Consider the following 22,978-nt stretch of genomic DNA (forward strand, 5'->3'; position numbering starts at 1 on the left):
CCAGTTCTAAAAGTCTACGATTTTGGACCAATAAGGAGAAACAGAACGAAGAGCGTTCTTTTCTTCTGAACATCCAGTCACCAGCTTCATATAAAACAAACCTAGGAATATATCTGGTTTATTGTAGTGAAGCTGTCAAGTTAAAGCTTGATGAGAGATATCTGAAAGATATTCTGTTTCTTGCCTATAAAGATAGAACAAGATCAACTGTTTAATTAACAAAGTTATGTTCCATGTGACTGTTTCTTCCCATGCTTCATCGGTTCCATGCAGAAGTGGTATTATTTTGTATGTGTAGAACAGGTAGGATATATTTTTGTGCTGTGTGCCTAGTTCTGCAGGATAACTGATGGGCAGGTATATCATGAATGAAAGCATTTAGAGTTCATGCCAGAGACTAATTTTATTTGACTAAAATAATTATCTAGATAACAGTAATACAGTGTACCTATCAATTGTAATTGGCTATTTATTTAAAGATGTTTGTTTAATCTGGCCATTTTAAATTTTATTTCAAAAATATTATGATCTCATAGAATAAGCAATTTACTGGTGACACCAAGTCGCAATTTCTCTTTGAGGGTTTACATGCACATTACAAGCATACCTTAATTTTACATTCTAAGTTTGATAAAAGTAATTTATTCTACCAGTATAAAAGCTGACCCTTTGACAGATGTTTTTGTAGATGTACACAAGGGCATTTTCTTTATAAACAGTGCATGATACTCTATTCTCTTGAAGAGGGCATTGCATTCAAAACTCTTCCTCTTGTATATTTAGTTTTTAGATTTTCACTTTTTTTTTCCTCCAGAAATAGGAACTAAAACTCACATGAGTCAAAAAAAAAAAAAATCTTCTCTGCAACTACTCCTAAAATCCCACTTTTAAAGATGCGGTTGAGATCTGGAAGCTTATTTATTGGATGGAAACTTATGCTACAGCTTAAATGAAGCAGTTGACTTTTGGTCATATATACAGATATGTAATTTGACAAAAGTGTGATCTTCTGTGCTCTACAACATTCTTCAGGTTTTCCTAATGAACAGAGTGTATCAACCAACTTTTCATCAACATAGGTTAGAATACACTAAGTATCTGTCACTTTGTAGAGCAGCTGAATGGAAGAAGTCTTTAATGAATATCTTTTGCTTAATGCTTTCTGTTTTGGAGTAAATCACCTGAGAAAAATTCATTAGTAGTTTAAGGATTCAAAATTGAGTTTCCTTTCTTCCTTCCTTCCTTCCTGCCTTCCTTCCTGCCTGTTTTTCTTCCTGCCTTCCTTCCTTTTCCTTTCCTTCATACTCATTTCAGTAGTCTCCAGGAATACTCAGGGGATGATAGACATTCCTCCTTGAAGTCAGTGGGAGGAGACTAGACTTGCCTTTTGGATAGACTGGTGTGATTATCCTCCTTAGGGCCATGATACTTCCCAGGTAATGAAATCTGTTTTTTTTTTTAATGCAGTGATATTAATGACAAACTTTTCTTTCCTAAATTAGGGCATGGGGAGTCTCAGAGAGGTAAAATAAACTTTGGTTAGAAATGTAACAGGAAGTGAAGAAAACACAGTAAAACCTAAGCAGAGAAGCTAAAAATTTAGATTTTATCAGATAAAGTAATATGACCTTCAATCTACATGATGTGAACAGGAACTCTTCACATCTTAACTGACAATGACCTAATGTCTCCGATGTACTTATAAGTACATCCCTGTTACCATCCTTGTGAAGCAATGTTTTCTGCACATTTTCATTTTTTTTTCTCCAATCTTACTCATCTTACTGTTTCTAGAAAACAATTTCCAAAACAAGCCAAAGAATTTATCAAACAATTTAATGAAGATAAAATGTTTCCATTATAAAAGAGGGAAATTTAATATCCGTACATTTGAGAATATAAATTGGTAATAATCTAGTGAGCTGATCCTTGCTCTCAGATTATTGTATTAACTTGCTTTTGCTAGCATCTGAGTGTGACATCATTGCAAAGATGAATATCACCTAAGCAACCCTATAATGCTAAAAAGCTTATAGTTGAAATGTGTAGAAGAAAACAGATGGGGCAGTATCTGGAAATTTTTATTTGTCAGATATCACCCATCTGTTTCTCTCCCTATGTGCATGTTTTGCAGTAATATCCATTTTTAGGAAGGCAAGTCAATCTAATTCTACAGAATTGGTTTAATATTCTGGTTTATTATTTTTATTATTATTAATAATAATTTTTTAATTTTTATTTTTTATAATTCATTAATGGCTGGCAGGGAAACATAAAACCTACAATGGTGATTCAGCCAAGCAATCTTAATTTCTATGCCATGAAAGGCAAAGTTATACTTCAGGGCAAAATTAGTAGATGTAACTTTTCTTATTAACCAAATCTAACAATTTTTGGCAGTTTCTCACATGCAATAGACCTCCTAAATAAATGAATGGTAGTAACTATTTTTAAATATATTCTAAAACTGAAATGATTATGTGTCATTTCAGACTAAGTTCTAGTTTCTTTGTAATGAGTCGCTGTTAAAATCAGTCATTTTAACTGATTCTATCTGATTCTCTGAAAATAGAACCACAAAAGGCTTTGCAACAGGTATATTATTTATGAGTACACAAAGGCTTTTGTTGTAAAAATTAATTATGGGCCAAGAAATTCTATTTGCTTTCTGCTTCATATTCTTAGCTAAACACAAGCCAACGTAATGGCACAGCCACCAGTGTCCAAACTGTTTATTTCTCTCAGGATCAAAATTTAAACAAAAGCCACTTACAATAGCAGCATAGGCAGAACGGAAGTTATTAGAAGTCAAGACCAGAAATGAGTGGTGCTTACAAATGGCACACAGAATCCAGTATTAGGCAAGAAAATGATTCCTGTCTGTTCCTTATGCAGAAGTACCAATATCAAGGTACAAATAGATGAGTGTTTAGCCCATCTGTAAGAGTTAATGAAAAATAATGACAATAAGTGGGTTGGGTGCACTAATTAGTCTAATTACAGGGGTGATGAGCAAGGCAAAATGGAGGGGTTGAAACAAAATGAGCTCTATTCCAAACTGAGCTCTATCCTGATGTCGTTTGTAGCTCATCAAACTGTAACAACTCTGCTCTTGACTCTAGTCTCCTCAGCATGCAGGGAATGCTATTGCTGTCATCCTTCTCTTCACAGTCTTTCCTGTCAAATTATCGGTTACTCTCTCTGGCCCAGGTCTATCCTATTCTCTTCTGTTCTTTTGATTATTTTTCCTTTCTTTCCCCCCTTAATTTTACAGGATTAGTTTCTGACCTGCAGTTATCTCTATCAGCTTTTAAACTGACAGTACTCGGTGACCCTGACTACAGAGGGTCTCACAAGAATGGTTTTCTATCACTGTTAGATTCATTCTTTTCTTCATGTCTCCTTTGTCTACTTTGATCTTGAATTGTGTTCCCTGCTTTGATGTTGATTCCTAGTCAATGATCTCATTTCTTTATCTGTTGTCTGTCTTTATTTTGTCTTTTGCCAGGCCCTTCCCTAACATCTTCTTTGGGTGACCACAACCCTGGCATGAGGACACATCTGGTTCCTCCTGACTTGAGTCCAAATCATGTCTCACCTTGCCCCTAAAATGGGTTAATTCTTCAATTCTTGTGGTTCACATATTCCGACTCATCCTAAGTGCTCTATCTGATTCTTCCCTCTGTCCTTTAAACCTCATTTTTCATGTTTAGTTTCCTTATCCTTTGATTACAGTCCATTTAAGAACATAGGACAGGGTCACACAAGTCATCAAATCCATTCCTCCAGCCTTCTGCAGGCAACTTTGTCATGGAATTACTTTCATAAAACTGCCAAGTTCTACTTTTAAATCATTTATTTTTCACCTCTTCTCTCCTAACAGAAGGCTGGTTCCATACCTTATGATTAGAAATCATCTTCCATTTTTCCAGTCTACACTGATTTGTATCTCGCTTGTGCTCTTTTCCTTTTGTGACAATTCCATCCACGAAGATTCCTGATATGCTTAGAACTGTCTCAGATCTTATTTTCCTAGGTTAAACAAATTCAACCCTTCTAATCTAGTGTCTCAGATAAGCTTTCCATTCCCCAGAGGCCTCTGTTCTGTTAAAGTCTGAAAAATTCTTCTTGAACAGGCATGATCATACTTCCCTATGACATCCTAGGTGGGATACAACAGTATTAATTTTTATATCTTCACTGGAAATATTTTCCATGATTCTAGACTTTTTGTATTCTAGGCTGTACTTCCTTATTTCATAGCTTCATCTCTCTGGTGACTCAAAAATGCCTTGTGACTTCCACCCAGTTATTTGAGGTTATATTCGTTTTTGTTGATTTTCATAAGAAACTGTTACTGTTAGCCCATAATGGCATGACCCAGGACCTTCTAATATTTAGGAACTTCTAATTTTCCATATTTGAGTAATTGAGAATAAAAACTGTATAAATTCACAATGTATATTGGTATACATAAATGTATACATTTATAAAATATACATTGGTCCTCCCAAATCTTATTTTATCACCAAAAATAATTTAAAAACACCTGTCTTTTATGCAAAGGTCTTGAAAGTAGTAAGTCATATTGGTTCCCAGACGAGTCCTTGTCTCATTTTACTCACATCCTCCTTTCAGCCTAGCAGTTCTGTCCTCAGTACACACGATCACTGTTGTCCTTTTAGCCACTGCTATAGCTGAAAAGCTTATTATCTAGTTTGCCATGACCCTGAGTGCAGCTATTGGCTCCGCAGCCTAGTCTTCTCACCTATGGGTTTGACTGCCTTTGCTCAAGGCCACCTCTGATCTGGCACAGCCATGAAACCTTGTGTCAGGCAGTGGTTACGTATTTGATGTGTGAGAAAGAGCTTGGAGAAACCTTGTTGGTTTCCCCCTTCATTTAAGGAGTAAATGCTGCATTTAAGCTCAAGCCCCTGCCCTCAGACTGTTTTACATTGCAGTTACATCTATGCCTCGCTTTGCACCTTACTGATCCTGACTGGTTTGCAGACTTGACCTCCTGGCTTGACCTCAGATCTGTCTTCTCCCTATGAACCTGTCTGGAGATCTGTAACTTCTTTTGATCCTGGTTATCACCCCCAGATCTGCTCCTCTGGGTACTGTGGAATCAAGCCCTGGTGTTAAGGCCACTGCCCTGCCTGCCTCAGTGGTGTCACTTCAGCTTCCAACTTGATTCTCCTTTCGAGGCAGCCCCCTCTTGTTGCTTCTTGACACAGTTTGGCATTTTATACTATGAAATTATTTCCTTTGGATCAGAGGTGAAAAATCACTGAATAAGTCAGTAGGTCATCCTGGCATATCTTGCCTCTTAGTGTCCTCAAACTATTAAAGTTTAGAGCTCTGGTGCACAGTGAGTCAGCATGGGCTCTAATGAGTGACGGTATTACTTGGGTACACCAGCAGTGTTGCTGAACTGAAACAAGGCTTCTCACAACACCTTCTCACAGTTAAAGATTACACAGGCTCAACAGCAGGAAAAGCTGGTTCAAATAAAAGCTCAGGTAAATAACATGTTGAACATGTATTTAATATTGGTGTAATACTAATATTTCGAGAACTAGAGTCCCTACATCCAATGATCTGCTGTTGATCTTAAATTTAGAAGTCATGGAGACATTTTGCAGATACCTCAGATCTAATGAGACCTTTATACAAAGCAGCAAAGGTTTCTGTCTTCAGGTCTCACTTTCAGTTTCTACAATCTGCCTCAAATCTCATGCACAGCACTCGCACATTTTGGAGCCCTGGAAAGAGTTTCTTCAGCTGGAGGAATATGCAACTCATGCTGATATGGCTTTTATTCAGTGGGTGATATCATGTTTGACCAAATTCAACCAGTAAATGTCCTTTTAGGATCAAACCAATGTTGATGTAGTGAGATCCCTACCTATGAAACTGATACTGAATTCTCCAAGTTACTGGCATACACTTGGGGTGAAGTGTTTTTAACTTATTTGTTGTACTTAACAATTCCCTAGCTTACTCCTCTTGCATATATGCCCAATTCCTTTCAGTCAAAATTTTTGCATGAAGGAAATTGCAGAGGAGAAGCAGTCAGAATAAAGTAGCATCTGTTACTGCTTTTGGGGAAACACAACACTTTAGGGACTAAATAGTGATAGTGATAAAACTGTGGAGAGAGTCATAAACACCGTCTCCCTCTCTGTCCCTCTCAGCTCCCTGACTATGTATACTTTCACAACAAAGCAAATAGTTGACAAGATGAAAACCATGAGATGAACCTTGATCTTGGGTTTTCCAGTAAAAAGTGCAGAAGACCACACACACATCATCTCTTGGCAAGAGGACTGGAGTATTTTCCATTGACTTACGAGTGACAAATGACAGAGTCATACAAGAGCATTATTGTTGCTGCCCTGTGCCGGGAAAGCAGTTTCCCAAGGGCCGTGGAAGCAATGAGTGTCCAATAACAGGACTCCCAGAAGCAGAGTCCAGGCTCGAGGCTGTTCAGGGTGAAACCTCAGAAGTGAGCAGTCACTCTGAAGAGAAAGAACAAGTCAGCTCAGAGTAGGATGACAGGGATAGAAACAAATACGCTGCGCAGTTGGATGCAACAGTCTATTATACGCAAAATGCTGCGTTCCTTGAACTTTTTTTTTAAAGCACTATTTATTTCAGGAAAACCATGCAACAGATTTTAATCAACACTTTATTTTATTGCAACACTAATTTTTCCTTTATGCAGTGATATAGATCTTTTTTCTCATCATACGTGGATAGCAATGACATACTACTCCCAGGCACAGCAGGAAAAATGTGTTTGACTCATTTGCAATCCTCGTTTCCTGAATGCCTTCCCAGAAAGTTCCCCCACCCCCCCGCAGCACAGGTATTTTTTCTCTCCCTCAGATAACCCGATAAATACTTGGAATGGCGAGGACACTTCCAGGCGGTGTTACTTCCCAACTGGCGGGAGCGGCCGTCGGGCGGGCACGTGCTGCCTTCCTCGCGCCCGGGCGCCTCGTGCCCATCCCGGCGCTCCAGCCGCGTGCTCCCCTATCCCGGCGCCTTCACGGCGCTCCCGGCTCGCGGGGCTCGCGGCCCCTTCCCGGTGCGCGCCCCTTCCCGCGGGAGCAGCGCTCGGTCCTCCGGCCCCTCAGTGCCCACCGGCCCCTCTCGCCCCCCGGCCGCCCCGGGAGCCGCGGCCCGGCGGCGGGGCGGGGTGTGTGTATGTGTGCGGGGGCGGGGGGGGGACAGGGGTGTGTCCTGCTCCCTGCCCGGGACACCGGGGTCTCCTCTCCCGGGCGGCCGCGGCTCACTCGCCCGGCTGTCCCGCGGCGGGACGGGTCGGCAGCTCCGCTGCCCGGGAGCCATGGCACGGGGAAGTTTGCCGCTCCTTCTGCTCCTGGCGGTGCTCGGCAGCCGAGGCCAGTCGCCGTCGCCGCCGCCGCCGCCGCAGAGAGGTACAGGGGAGCGGGGAGCCCGTCCGTGCCTCACCCGCCCGGCCGGGGCCGCGGCGGACGAGGAAGGGGAGGCGACCTTGCCACCAGCTCGGGAGCCCTTGTGGTGACGGGAGGGCCGGGGGGACGGAGACCGAGCGTGAGGAATAGCCCCCAGGCTGTAGAGGGGACCTCGGTGGCCGGGCCGAGGAGGGGCTGTCGCGGGCGCTGCTGCCGCCGTCCCGCGGGGCGGTCGGCGGGAGCAGCGCTTCAGCCCCGGCACATCCCGCATCCCGCGGCGCTTCCCGGTACCGCACACACGCGCTTGATGTCGCGGCTCGGAGCAGCGCAGTTGGGCTGCGCTGTGACTGAACGCGGAGGGGGGCCAAATCACTGTCGCTATAGTTGAGGGGCGGCTGGAGGATGTGTCCTTGTTCCCCAAGAGCCGCACGGTCTTTACGGGCTGATCTGCTGGCAGCCCTCTTTCACCCGGGATGTGTCCGTCTTTTGACATCTCTGTGGTGGGGGAAGCCCAGCAATCTGTGTTGAAAGCCCGGGCTGCTTTTATTTCAGGTGACAATTTGATGCTCTTATCCCGGTGTTAAAAACTAACCACCACTGGAATGGGGACAGAATCAATTGTATCCTGCGTGGGTAGTCAGTGTCTTACACATGCCATCACCTTCCATTATACAATTCCTAATATTCCATATTAGGTGTGTTGACACTATGGGGGTTTTGTTTGTTTGTTTGTTGAGTTGCTGTTCTATGGAAAGATCAAAAAGGGTGTTGTACAGGTATGGGAGAAATAAACTTTATTCAATTTCTCGGGTCTCATAGGAAATCCTTAAAAACATTGTTCAGCTCACAGTATTCCTTTTGGTGCTGGCATTTGCTGCTCTTTACATTTTTAGCCTTGGTGAAATGAATTCAGTGAGGAGATACTGTGGGTGTGTCAAAATAAAACTAATTAAAGCCACTGTATTAACAGCTAGCTTCCCTTTGACCCTGATGTCACACTGTAGGCTGAACACTCTGGGTTAGGAATTTTTACAGTTTAGGATTTACTTTGGAAAACATGGTGTACTGACACTTCATGAGAAAACATATCTCAAACAGCTGACTCCTTAATATGAATTTTACCATGTGAAGATAAAAGATTGTTGATCAAGTATCTGCGCAGATAAAAACTCATCCACAATTAGACTGTGTTTAGATGATGACTTATTGGGAAACATTGAAGGCCGAGATTTTATAAGTAGAGAATTTAAAATATAGTACCTTTCCTCTTGCTATTTTTTTCCTTTTTTTTTTTTTTTTTTTTTGCCTGCCACCTAATCCACTTTTTTCAGCTAGAAAAATAGTGATCTGACATTTCTTTTAGTATTCTCTCACTCACACACACACACAGATACTTTTGGAGAAAATCCTTTTCTTTATGCAGTACTGTTTTTTTAACCTCTGCAGTGAAGGGATGTGTTCATTATTTTCCTTTTAAATTAGAAGTGGGTGTCTTTGGCATTTATCTGCTGCATCACTGATACTATGTTATAACTGAGTTCTAGTAATCCAGTGGTGAACACTACAACTTTTAATGAAATGTTAATGTGGAGATGAGACCTTCTAAACTTCACAGTTGAATTCAAGTGCTGACCTGTCAAATTTTTATGCCATTCACTGTCTTCAAAATTTCTAAGATCTGTTGCAGCTGCTAGGAGGTGCTAGCACTATGTAGATGTCACTGTGTAGCTCGGGCAAAGAGGTAATGAACTCCTCTCTAATGCAAAAAGTTTGAAAAGTCTGACTTCACTGGAGTCTCAAGGGATTTTTAGCAAGTACAAGAATGTTACTGGATCCATGGTTTATATATTTAGACTTACAACTTTTGTTTTTCCACTTAATAGTTATTTGGTAATAACCATAACATTGGATGGTAAGTATTGCCTCACTAATTGTTAGCATCAGTCGGATGTCTGCGGAGAAAATTATGTAACAGAGCTGCAATGCTTTGAAAAACAGTATTTGAGACATGACAATGAATTCCCATGTTGTTTTTTAGAACAGAACAGTTCAAGAACATTTTGCACCTCAAAGATGAGAACAGTTTGTATTTCTTTTCTTGTTGCTGTTCTTGTTGTTGTTACATTTTTTTCCCCCCATTTTAAAATTGTTAAAAGATTTACTGCGGTCAGAAACCTGGAGTCAATTTTAAGTTTTTTGGTTTGGGTTTGGGTTATTTTTTCAGCTACACATGTTATTAGTTCTTTTGTTGTTTGAACACTTAGTAGTCATTTCTGCTATGGTTGAACCCCAGCCATTGACCAAGCACCACGCAGCCCCTTACTCACTCCCTCTGCAGTGGGATGAGGGAGAAAATCAGAAAAGTTAAAGCTATAAAACTTGTGGGTTGAGATAAAGACAGGAAATGTGAAAACCAGGCACGCAAACAAAGCAAAACAAGGAATTAATTCACTGCTTCCCATGGGCAGGCAGGTGTTCAGCCATCTCCTGGAAAGCAAGGCCTCATCATGCATAACTATTACTTGGGAAGACAAATGCCATCACTCCAGATGTCCCACCCTTCCAACTTCCGCCCCCAGTTTATATACTGATCAGGATGTCATATGGTATGAAATATCCTTTTGGTCAGTTTGAGTCACCCGTCCTGACTGTGTCTTCTCCCAACCTCCCATGCTCCCCCAGTCTCCTCACCAGCGTGGCAGTATGAAAAGCAAAAAAGGCCTCGGCTCTGTGTAAGCACTGCTCAGCAATAACAAAAACATCTCTATATGATCACTGCTGTGTTCAGCACAAATCCAAAACACAGTCCAATACCAGTCACTGTGAAGAAAATTAACTCTACCCTAGCCGAAACAAGCACAATTTCTCAGGAAACAGAAGAATCAGAACCAGAAAGGCATGTCCATTCTGTGACAGTGTTTCTTAATGGTATGCATAACTTGAAGTCTTACTGAAGTGCTATGTAATGTTCCTTTGAATCTTGGACCTTGGTTCATCCTCTTCCCTGTGGAATATGAGAAAATCAAAATAGTAGTTTAGAAAGTAATGAAAAACTTGCTTCTGATCTTGAACTCATGGTTTTACTAAAAGGTCTGTGTGTCTGTCATTAGACAGAATGAAAGCTATTTGTCTGTGAAAGGTGTGAAGAGTAGGGACAGGGCTAAGGAACATACACTGCGCAGTAACTCGATCTGTGGTGCCAGCTGCTGACATCAGTGGAGATAATTCATGGACTACAGGTGCTTTTAGCATGCGTGGAAGGAAGTGCAAGTTGACTCCATGAGGTGATGTATATATGATGCTTATAATGTCAAAGTGAAATTTCTCATCCAGAACTGAGGAATGAAATCAGCCTAGTGTTAACAGAGTATGACTAGTGTCAGTCTCTTAGGCAATGGATGGTGGCAGGTTGGTCAATAATTTTGTCTGTTTGTAGGAGTGGGTTTTTTAAGAGAGTTTCCAGGGAGTTTAGTTCAAAACTGTATTCTCCCTGTTATCTCATGGAAATGAGGAGTTACAAGATTCTTTCCCACCTACAAGCATGTGTGCATATTGTATTCTGTACTCTGAAAAGTCAAGAGAGAAGGCTAATGGGACATAATTTTATTGTTTCATGGCAAATCCATGACAATATACTAAGAATGAAGAATGTTTTGTAGACTTAGATTCTCTATTTCCGGAGACAAAAAAGATCTAGATGCTTTGTTAATGAATTCTGGCATAGCAAAAGTCAAGTTTCCTTTTTCTTCATAGGGACCACTTTGAAGTAAGGTCAGTTTCAAAAAAAATGACCAAGACTACCCAGCTGTAATCTTGAAATGGAGAGCATTTCCATAATGGATAATGGCATTTAAACATACAAAACATTCTACTGACTTTATTTGGAGAACAGAGCTTGTAAAAGATTTAGGTGGTAAATTTGCATTCTACTTTCCTGAAAAAACAAGGCTTAGATGATTGTTTATCAGCTTGTTCTCAACCTAAATAAATTTTGAATCTGTTGTCCAATATCAGCAAATATGAAAACAATATTAAAATCTTTAAGATACAATAAAACAATGTGAAAATCTTTAAGATGCAATTACTGAAAATCCATGGCTCTTTGAGAGAAAGAGTCACAAAGTACTTTATCTTTTGTGAGAAGAAAGGTAGAATTTAGCCATTATCCAATCCATTCAGTCTGTGTAAGTCAACGTGTGGAGCGTAGGCATCTTACAATGTGCAAAATTCTGTGTATCTTTTTTATTTTTAAATAGGAGTTCTCTAATCAAGTTTCCAGATTTTATCACAGGTAACAAGCCTTGGTCACTGAAGGCATACTGCAGTATAGTACGTTCAATGTGTCTTCTTTTTACTGTAATTCTATATGCAACTAAACGTTTTGGCAGATAAATTTTTGGTGATTTGGAAATTATGATTTCTGTTTCTTTTTTATTGGTATTTATTTAAATGTATGTGTAAAAGACCATTAGTTCTAGCAACTGTTTTAGCATTACTTAGTGCTGCCTGATTAATAGGGATTAACTAGACCCAAAATTTGGGCAAATGCTGCTTTCAAATATGTGTTGTGATTACATGTAACTTTTTACTTCAAAGCTGTTGTCCATATGACTTTCTGATAGTTTAATCACAGGCTGAGAAAATGAAAGCAGAGGGAATTAATATATGTTTCAGGTTTAGAATGTGAGAAAGGAAAACATAGTAGTTAAGGGCCAGCCTAAGGTATTAGAAATAGGTAGAATTTTCCAGACTGACTGGAGACATGAATATGTGAGTTTTTTGTGTACTTGCTTCAACTAGAAATAACCACAGCCAAACTGAATGAGGTAGGCCTTGTACAAGAATGTGTGAATTTTTCCAAGCAACAATTAGGAACATAAGATGATAAGATGGACTTTATGTTTAACTCCCTTATTATTAATTTTTCCTCCAAGTTTTTTATATGAGTCATTCTTATTAGTCTTGAAATACTAAAGTCAGAACAGGGGTTCTTTAACCTGTTCCAGAAATCCACTTTAAAATAATACAGCAAACAATCATTTTTAATTAATTCAGTCTGGAGGAAGGAATCCACCCACACATGTTCTAATTTCTTATCCAGCTACTTGGACTGACAGTTTTTTGAGATTATAGTATTTTGAAATAAGAGGCAGCATAAATTCCTGGTGCAGGGTTGCTTTTTCTTTTCTTCTCTGTTTTATTTTTTTCTTTTTTTTTTTTTTTTTCCCCTCTAGAAGTCCAGATTCCTTATATTTGTAGGTCAGGAATGGTGATAGGACACAAATACATGCAAATGTGAACTGACATGCATGTTTGATTATCTCCTTTCCTTTCCCAACTTTTTTAAGAACCCCTTAATTACTGGGTATTTTTCTTCTGAGTAAGGGTTCTGTCTAGAATATGAGAGGTCATTATGACACTCACTTGGGCTACAGTAACAATAATACAAACCAATCTTCCTTACATATGTAAAATGCAGACCTATATGTTATGTTTGTTAAACTTTATATTTATTCCATCCATGTGTTTGAAATGGAAAAGTGAATTCTTTATGTTTGCTGGTGAAGCTATTTCATGAGCTGGCTCCTGCTGATGTTATTTATTCTTTGTTGTCATCTACTGTTGATAGCCAATTCCTAGTTCCTGATTTTCTGCAGTTTCCATGTTTTCTTCAATCCAAAAATGTAGATAGAAGAGCTACTGAAGTAAATGGCAATGATTTGGGACCACTTCTGTACCACGGATAAGGTTGAGATTAGACTTTTTCTTTTTTAATTACTTATTTTTGTTAGAAAAATTGTAGGATTTCCAGAAAAAATAACTTGGATTTGAGTGATTTTTGTACTGACAAATAAAAAAGATCCCTCAGGATTCTTGCAACACTCAAAACAAATAGCTGTTACTACCCACAGTTTTTGCAGCGGTTCAGTGTCCATTAGTTACACCTTAGTGTCACAAGGATTTTTGTAGGACTCTTGTTCCCTGCCAGATTCCTCTAGCAGACATTATCTTTGAATCAGACCTTGTAATAACATTAGACTGTAAAGCAGCTGTAGCAGTATTATGCCAGGGAACTCTTGTGAAACCTCAGGAAGAATAATGAACATTCCTGCAGAGTGGATTATCCAAATACCATTACAATGCCTTGTTCTGTCCCAACTGACATGTGTACCTACTACTTTCATAACTCATGGATTTGAGATGTAATAAAAAAGAAAATTACCCAAAAGTGAACAAAATAGTATAAAAAATTGTTTTTAAAGCTATATAATTTTTTTTAATGGCAGATGACTGTATCTTGTCATTCTTCACCTACCCCAATGAGTGGGGGTGTTCTTTGAGAGCCATTAGAAAGAATCAGAATGATGAATGCCTCTAAATGTACTGTAGTGTATTTCCCACTGCTACAGGAAACTGGAGCAAAGCTGGGGATTGGCAATCAGGAGCTTAGAGGTGCAAAAAAAAGAAATCAAAAGCGCTGTTTTTCTGCACACTTCCAGTGGTAGTAAGAGTTTATTTAGGATTCAGTTTGGTTTTCTCCATATGTCCCGATTCTTCAGATGAACCCTGAGAATGTTTGGTGTCGCTTTCACTCAGGCTACCTTTAGGTTTTTATGGGAGATGCCAAACGAGACAATTTGTTACTCTCTTTATGCTACCTGCTCAACAGTTTGCAATCCCATTCCACAGAAATGTCTGGGTAACCTCTAGTGCAAAGAAATACATTATATATTAACTTTCCTGGAGAATGTCCTGCACTGGGAATGCAGAACTATTGCTATACATTTGTTGCTGAATAACTTTTAGACTGGGATAAGGAACAAATAAATAGCATTATTTTTACATATTGCTATGTTTCTGAATATGTATGATAAAATACTGTGCTGCAGTGATAACTATTTTGTGATTAGTGATATTTGTGTGTAATGATAGCTATTTGGTGCATTTTCTAAAGCTGTCTGCAATGGTAGGAATGGGAATAGTCTAGGTTCCTCTGAAAGCTACAGAGTTCTACCTAACAAGAAAAAGTTCAGAGTAAGTAATAAAGTAACGTAATAAGTTGTACAGGGCTTTTGTATTTGATACATGAAACCACCGGGAACAGAACATGTATGTTTGTACAAATCGCAGAGCTGGTGATTTGGAAGTGGTGAAGTTGCACATCTCATCTATCTGTGTGATTTATGCATGGGTTTTTTGTAGTGTCAACAAAAGGATGATTGCAGACCATCACAAGTACATTTTGTGTGTTAAACCTTGAGCCATCATTGACAATACTGAATTAATTAATGTTACCAGAAAAACCAATTTTCGATATTATTTCATCTCTGTGGATAATTTCTTAGTCACCTTTTACGACCATTGTGGAAAAATCCCAATTGTGAATATAAGAATTCCCATATATAGTGCATAGCATAAAACAGAGTATACTTCTCATTGACTTTTGATTTTGGTACAATTGGAGAATATCTTCTGTTAATTATTCTTTTTTAAAGATGATTGAGCCCTCACACAAAAAGGCTTTCTTTACCATTGAAAAAAACCCCACACCTTTAACTGAAAAATATATTTGCAGTATGCACACTGAATTATTCACTTAGGCACAGTGTCTTTCTACAGCTGGGCACAACCTTCTAAATTAGTTCCATTACATTAAGGTTGTGCGTTGTGTGGGTTTAGGGTCTGTGCAAGTGTCACTTTTGGTATGCTTACGTAGTAAATATGGCAAATATTTTCTAAATTCAGAGTAGGGAAGCTTTTACATGCATACCCTATAATCACTGATTTATGCATGCAGCTTCACCTTTTTCCCCCTGCCAAAGCTTTGACATAGAGAACAAGACAGTCATTTGCCAGAAAAATTAACAGTTAAATGCTTGTATCAGCTTCATAGCTTGTTAATTAGAGGGTAAAATGCAATGAACCTGCTTGTCATATTAGTAGGAATTATTTAAAACTGACTTTGAAGCTAATAGTTTAATTGGTGAAAGAACTTTTGTGGTATATAAAAATGATGGGGAAAGCAACGATAACAAATCATCATCTTCATTGGGAGCTTGAGTCAGTTCTTGGAGAAATGAGACACTGTCCCAGAAGGATAAAGTGAAACTCAAGTTGTTAGACTGGATCATTTGTGTATTCATTAAAGGTAGACCTTATCTTTGGTCAGGGTTGTTAGTCTCCTGATTTCACTTTGGGCTGTCATTCTTAGATGATAATATCTAAAGGAATCAATGGATACAGCTGTGCTCTAATGTATTGGTTCATCGTGATGCTAACACACCTGTGGTTGTTTGTGCAGTACTTTGCTTCCACTTACAATATGTATTTGTTCAAAAATATCTATTTAAGTGTTCTGTGATTCAGAGGTTCTTATGTAACTACTTGTTCTGCTGGTCTGCTTTTTGCCTTCACCTTGATGAAGTCCCATAATATCATTCAAAATAATAAAATTGCATGTGTGCCACTAGTAAGAGAGAGATCAGTGTTATAGGAGTGCCATATAGGCAGAAATAAAGTAGCTGAAGAGAAAAATTGTGATGATGAGCAAACCAATGAAACATACACAGAAATTTCTGATTGTGTTTAGCATTATAGATGTCACAGACAGCTAATGTGCTTGGGTTTTGATCTAAACAGCAGATACAGGAGGAAAGAAATACTGATTTATCAAGTTATCAACTCTGGATCTAGGATTTGTTTTTAGCATGAAAATGTTTGAGGAACCAGCTTTGATATAGATTACTTAAGGCTAATGAGTGGTATCAGCTCAGTAGCTCTAGGAGAAATAGGTATTTGAATCTGAGATTTATGGAAGGTTGTAAAGAACTTGGTGAGAAAGTGGTGATGAAGTAATATCAGTATATAACTGATTGTTGAACAGGTTTTATGAACACAGCCTCATTAGAGGGGAAATGGAAGCCTGTAGGTATGATGCTAATACTTAAAAATGTCTCACACAGTAAACTTGTCACTATAGTCTTAGAATTTAATATAGTTGTAGACATAGTAAACCATAGAAATAGTAAATACATGGATAAATATGTTGTACTGGCAAGATCCAGAGTGAGTTTTTTTAATTATGGACAAGCTGTCGAAGAATTTATATTAGACATATTAATAAGGGCAGTAGTAGTAGACCTGCGTTTTCAGAAGAGCGTTTGAGAATATGCCTAAGGATCTTAAAGTACAATATCACAGAAGAAGAGGAAAGAACTAAATTTATGGAAAAATTAATAAAGGCTTTGACAAGCCTTTATGTCTGAGATGGAATTAGTCTCAAATTGAATTGGTAGATATTAGTTATATTGGAAGCTATTCAGTAATTTGTTGTAATCCTAGTATTGGTCTGCAGAACCGCTCTCCTTTACTTAACATGAGAAAATGCAACGTTCAGTTAAACAGGGTGCAGTCAATTTCTTGTGATTTGGTTATTAAAGATCCAGTAACTCGAAGTGTTCTGCCGTATCCAGCTGTAAGCTGCTGTCATCAGGAATTCCATTCCATCACTTTTCATGTGGATCTCACCATCTCTGTGGAAAATGGACAATTTGTAGGCAGTCTGCTTTGAAAATGGTGAAATCTGTGGTAGCTTGAATGTAGACTGAGCTTCTAATCGTTCGCCTCAGTTCTGTGCGTTTGTGAAACAAACCGCTCACACTTTTCTCATGCAAGAAATTCTCAGTCTCTCTTTTCCTTAATTTTATTTGTAAATATTTTCATGGAAAGACTTATGCCTGGAACCATGAAGAAGCACAGCACAGAAAAAGTCATTGAACAGGCAGTTTGAACAAGTTAGAAAAAGTAAAGCTTTGATAGAAGTTGTTGCAAAGTCAAAACAGCTCCTACTGTAACATGGTCTTTAACTGCTTTAAGCTCTCTTCTTCTGCTATTATAAGTCTTTATTTCATAGAATCACAGAATGGTTTGGATTGGAAGGGACCTTTGAGATCATCTAGTTTCAATGCCTTTGGTATGGGCAGGGACTTCTCACAGAGGACCGTGTTCCTTGATGCTCCGTCCAAACTGACCTTGAATACTGCCAGGGATGGGGCATCCACCACTTCTCTGGGCAAGCTGTTCCAGTGCCTTACCACCTTCACAGTAAACAATTCTTCTGTATATTTAACCTAAATTTCCCCTCTTTCAGTTTGAACTCATTAATCCTTGTCCCATCAATACAGTTCCTGCTGAAGAGTCCCCCTGGCTTCCCTGTAGGCCTTCTTCAGACACTGTATAAGGCTGCTAAGGGGTCTCCACACAACCTTCTGTTCTCCAGGCTGTTATAACAAAAGAGAGTTTTCTTCCCAGTAACTGTTGTATGGGCTATCGGTTTTGTGCTAAAGAAGCTGAGTGGCTGAGCAGTGTGTGCCTAAAGTTACTTGACACACCTCTAGGGTCAGATGTGACTGTGGGAGCCTTTATACTGCTCAAGTGTGCCCCTTCAAATGTGGTTCATGAAGGGCACCCTTATAATCTTCTTGTCCCATAGAATAGAGTTGTTTCCCGAAATTAGAAAGACTTTTGTCTGAAAGGTATGAAACTAAAGACTTCCAGTTAACTGAAAATCGATTGATGAATGAATCCATTAATTGATCTAAGTATTTTTGTAATATAACATTTGGTTTCAAAGTGAGTCCACATTATTAGGACAATCTAGAATGAGATGAAATTAGTCTCCTCAGTCTCTTTCATAAACTGAAGTAATTATTTAATTTCATGTTAAAAAGCCATTCTATTCTGCACAGCAGACCTTTAAATCACTTCTGTAATTAGTTTAAAAATATAGCATCTGTCTACAGTATGACAGTTCCTGTACAATTATTTTCTAGAAGGGAAACTGAACTTATGTATTCACTGTTAAACCACATCCAGAGAGAGTCCAACAAAATAATTTTCTTTCATTCACTACCTGATTTTTTCATCTGACAGAAATTGCGTGATATGTATTCAAGTGTGAAAGTTAGATTTGTTTGAAGTTACAGTGAAATTCTTACTGGCTTCCTCGTGGCAAGACTTGAATTCTGAGTCATTATAGAGGGAGCATACAATGCAGAACATAAAATTTTGTTCTGTCTTAATGTTCTGCTTAACATATTCGTGTGTAAGCTGTTTATTTCTACAATGTCTGGAAGAACATGAGGGGTCAGAGGGTCCCAGGGGTGTCAGAAGGAATTGCTGAAGTATTGCCTATAGTTGAAAAGTAGGGAGTGAGTGGCTACAGAGAACTATTAAGAAGCATTTAGTGTTGTTTCCTGTTTAAATGAGGCTTTGTTTCTATGTTTGTATTGGCTCCCTCAACTCTGTAAAGGTACCTGAGGAGTAAACAAAACCAACTAGCTTTTAAGATAAACTAATTGTGGAAACGGTATGTAAAGGAAAGCTCTTTAAAATTACATGTGCAGATCCATAGTAGTCTCTTTTGTTAGGAATTCAACTTTTCTGTGTTGAAGTTAAGATGTTTTCAATGTATCAGCTGGGATGAAGAAACAGCTGCTCAAAGTCTGTGAGGATCAAAATATTGACATGTCGTCAGATGGTACTTCTGGAATCCCACTGTTCTGTTTCATAAACATTAATCACTCCTACATATGCACTTATGAGTGTATCTATGTTTTTTTAAAAATGTGATGAGGGGTAATTCCACATAGGTATATAATTTCTCATGTGCAAATAATTCTTGTAATTTTTACCTGTGCTAAGAAACTTCAGCAAAGGATTCAGCCTTTCTTGGATAAAGTATCTTAAGAAGTAAGCCCAAGGTTTTAGAGGCTTATTCTAAAAGAATTTAGATTAATTTTTATTAGCAAAGCTAATTGTATCTGACATCTTATTTTAGATTTTAAGGTGGATTTAATGTGTAAGAGTGTTTTTAGTTTTATTTGACCTAAAAAGAGTTTAAGATGTGATACTTGTCAGCCTTACTTTCCACTAGGAAATATAATTAGCCTGAGAGTGAGTGAGTGTAGTTGCTTTAATTTTTTTTTTTTTAAATTGGCAAGCACACACAAGCTATTTTCCTCCCGAATATCTTTTCCGCTTTGTTCTAAAACAAACCCTGAAATTTTAACCTATTTTAACTCTAGTTATTGTTGTTAGTGGATATTTTCTTACTAAAATCTTAAATCAATTTTTTGTCCCCAGTGGGCTGTATTCATTGGAGGACTTTGGTTTCATCACAATATATGTTGCTCTACCGAAGATGCAACATATATAATGTTTAGAATTACTGCATGTTACTGAGCTGCATTAAAACTTCAACTGAATTAATTAGCTAGGACTTTCAGAACTGGGGAACAAAATTAAGTGAACCTATGTTTTTGATATTAGGCTATGGGCATAGGACTGAGATAAAGACCATGTAGTTTAAAGCAGACGGATGGCCCTTAGACATGACCTAGCTGTGTCAATATAGACTGTAAGGAGAAACAAATGAGACTGTAGCTATTCTGAGGTACTTTGCTTTTTTAAATGGTATTCTTAGGAACATTCTTGAATAGAGACAGATCATATTTCCCACCCTTGTAAGAAGTCTTTTTGTGTTCATCCTCTATGGAATGTTTCTGCATAACTTCCATTAAATTGAAATTACTTACGTCTATCTAAAATAGATGTGTACATGGAAGGTGAGCTAAGCTGTTCTTTCCACATTCATAAATGAGGCTTGTACAATGCTATTTAGATAAGTGCATTGTGCTTTTGATATAGTGGATGTATAATGGAATACTGAATTAATTTTATTATTCTGTTAACATTATTCAATCTAGTAAGTTCACGTCTTCTGCCCACAGGTGAACTTACCCTTGAATCTGACAGTTTACTTGATACAAGACTTCAGAGGGAAAGATGAGGTGCACACACCTTGAAAAAATTTTTTGTGGTTCAATCTTCAACCTCATAAAAAGGGCCTGAAAACAGAAGTAGTGCTTCTCTTGAAAATATGTTGTAGTCTGAGAAAAACATTAATTTTGTACCAACCTGTATCTTTGTCAAAAGTGACAGGTTTTATGGGTTTTTTTTTGCAAAGGAAAAGGCTCTCTTGTCAGAATGTACTTTCAAAAAACAGCAACATTTCTGAGGTCAGGTGCTCTATGGTCTATTGTTCCATTCAATAGATTTAAATGTGTGATGTGGAATTATTTGTTTTCCTTAAAACTTGTAATTGATCTGCTTGAATTGTCTGACCCAAAAAGAGAGAGTCTGTGGTCAGATTTCCTTCCCAAATATGAGTATTCCAGCACAATATTCCAGAAAACTCTTCTGGCTGATGTTTTTTTAAGCAGTGCATGCCATCATGCACAGATATATATACTTCACATATATTTTGTTATTGCAGTCTTTGTGAATATAGATTATTAGCTCCACATGTATCAGTTGAATAGAAAAATAACAACATGGCAAGTATGTGGTTTAAAATATGTTAGTTGTATTAAGGCAATCCTTGATGCTGTAGAGAGAGTGGTGAAGCTGGCCACAGAAAGAGTTGTGTAGTTAGAGATACTGTTCTTTATTTAAGACTACAACACTTCCAGTGTTCTTGTTCTACAAATTCTTGTGTGCTCAGTATGGGATTTAAAAAAGTTATTGTTAGAGGAATGCTTGGTGTTTGCAGAGTCAGACCCTAGAAGGACAAGTAATGCATGAAGGATGTAGGAGTTTAGTGGCCATCTAAATCAGGTCACAGCCTGACCTGTCTTTTTGTCTTTGATAACAAACTCTTGCAAACTTGATATTTGAAAAACATAAAGAGGAAGTTATAAATTTAAATAAAGGTTAAAAAATAATGCCCTACATTTGCATCTGGATTTTGTTACCAGTCTTAAAATGCTGCCCAGAGCAATAGCATGCTGCATGGGAAATCTGATAACATTGTGAATCTTTCAACTTTCTGCATTCTAATCTGAGTGTGGTTTCCTGTAGTATTGCTGATATGCCAGATAAAACAAGCTTGGATCCAAAATCAACCTCTGTTATAAATGGATGCTCTCTGTTATCCTTATTTGTCCTGTAATCCGTGATTAACTGTTCCCTATCAAAAAGGGAAAAATGCTATTGTGTTCAATTTTGTGTGTAAACTCGCTTCCAAATGGTAAGCAATTGCTGTTTACATGACTGTTTAGTTCAAGTGCAATTATGTATTATTTTATGATGCAATTCAGTGTAGAAATACTTTTATTCAAAGCAACGTCTTCCAGGTTACTAACCTCTTTCATTTTTCTTCAATGGCTATAAAACTTCACTGTGGTGATGAAATTACTGTAATTTGGCTTCCTCTGAGTCAGTTTTTTTTTTTTTTATTTAGTTGAAATGATATGCAGTAGATTACATATGAAGAATTAAACTATAGCAGCAAAGTTTAGTATGAACAAATAAAATTAATTATTCTGCTGTCTCTCAGTGCTAAATAGCATTTGTGAAAAAATACTGAGATCTGGTCTTTCCATTCCTTTTTTTTCTTACTGAGCAGACTTCCATCAGATGTTTAGATATTAACCCCAAAATCCACATTTCTTTATTACTTTGGTGTTTTTCTGCTTTAAAATATGTAGAGTTACGCAGTAGTCCCCTCATCTCACTTAAGGATTTTCATATTTGTGAAGAAATAGGTAAGTTTGAGAGGAATGCTGCTCTCTTATGCTAATTAATTAATTATTTTTATTTATTTATTTAATTAATTAATTAATTATTAATTATGCTATTCAGTTTCTTAATGTTATATTTCTCTAACGACTCCATAAAGCATTTTTCAAAAGCATAATAATAAAAAAAGAAACCTACTGCAGAAACCCAAGCTACTGAGACACGAAGTGCTGGGACAAGTATCTATACTAGTTAACGTCAGGCATATAGCTTGATTAGGGAGATGTTCTATTGATCATAAGCATAGTTATTTCGTTTCATGTGGAACTTCAGGGTACCAGTTTGAGGCACTCTGATTTGTCTTTTGAAGGAGACTTGCTCTTATCTAAATAGAGATATTAACTGCCCGCAATTTAGGTGCTTTACTTTCTTGCCTGATGCTCTGATACTGTTAGAAAAAATGCAGCTCATGAGCAAAGAACTAATACAATTGAATGGTGGATTATATCATTATTGATTGAGACCAGTACTGTTTAGATAGAGAGGCAGAGAAAGAATAGCAATGAGAAAAAAATCTTAGTGAAGTTACAATATACTTCTCATGTTCAAAGACTAGACTAGACTAGTCTACATGGCTGAAAAATCATGCTTCCTTTTGTTCTCTGTATTTCTGAAGCCTTATTAGATGTGGAAGAGAGAAAAAATTCTCAATTCATATACCACTTGGTGGAGTTGACTTTAACTGAAATCTTAGAAAGTAATTTTTGAGTACTGCAAGTTGGAATATTTTGTCCCTAACTGGCTACAAGTACGGCAGGCATACAAAGTTTATACAACATACTAAAATTTTCAGTGGCAAAAACTAGTAATGGAAACTAACTCCCAATGTCTTCTGTAGCCACTTTATTACACAGCTGTATTCACTGAGCATTAGAGAGACATGGTTTTAATTTGCT

General features: G+C 37.9%; 1 protein-coding gene across 1 annotated transcript in view; it reads right to left on the reverse strand.

The window, feature by feature from the left end:
• Positions 1–7,935, reverse strand: part of LOC114055915 (vesicular inhibitory amino acid transporter-like) — a 54,579-nt gene extending 46,644 nt beyond the window's left edge. Inside the window, exon 1 of the mRNA XM_027880529.1 lies at positions 7,306–7,935. Within this exon, the coding sequence (XP_027736330.1) occupies positions 7,306–7,935 (630 nt within the window). The remainder of the gene's footprint in view (positions 1–7,305) is intronic.
• Between the last annotated feature and the right edge of the window lie 15,043 nt (positions 7,936–22,978).

Source organism: Empidonax traillii, unplaced genomic scaffold, assembly GCF_003031625.1.
Source record: "Empidonax traillii isolate 1590-97213 ecotype Southwest subspecies unplaced genomic scaffold, ASM303162v1 scaffold72:size2462915, whole genome shotgun sequence".
Classification (NCBI taxonomy): domain Eukaryota; kingdom Metazoa; phylum Chordata; class Aves; order Passeriformes; family Tyrannidae; genus Empidonax; species Empidonax traillii.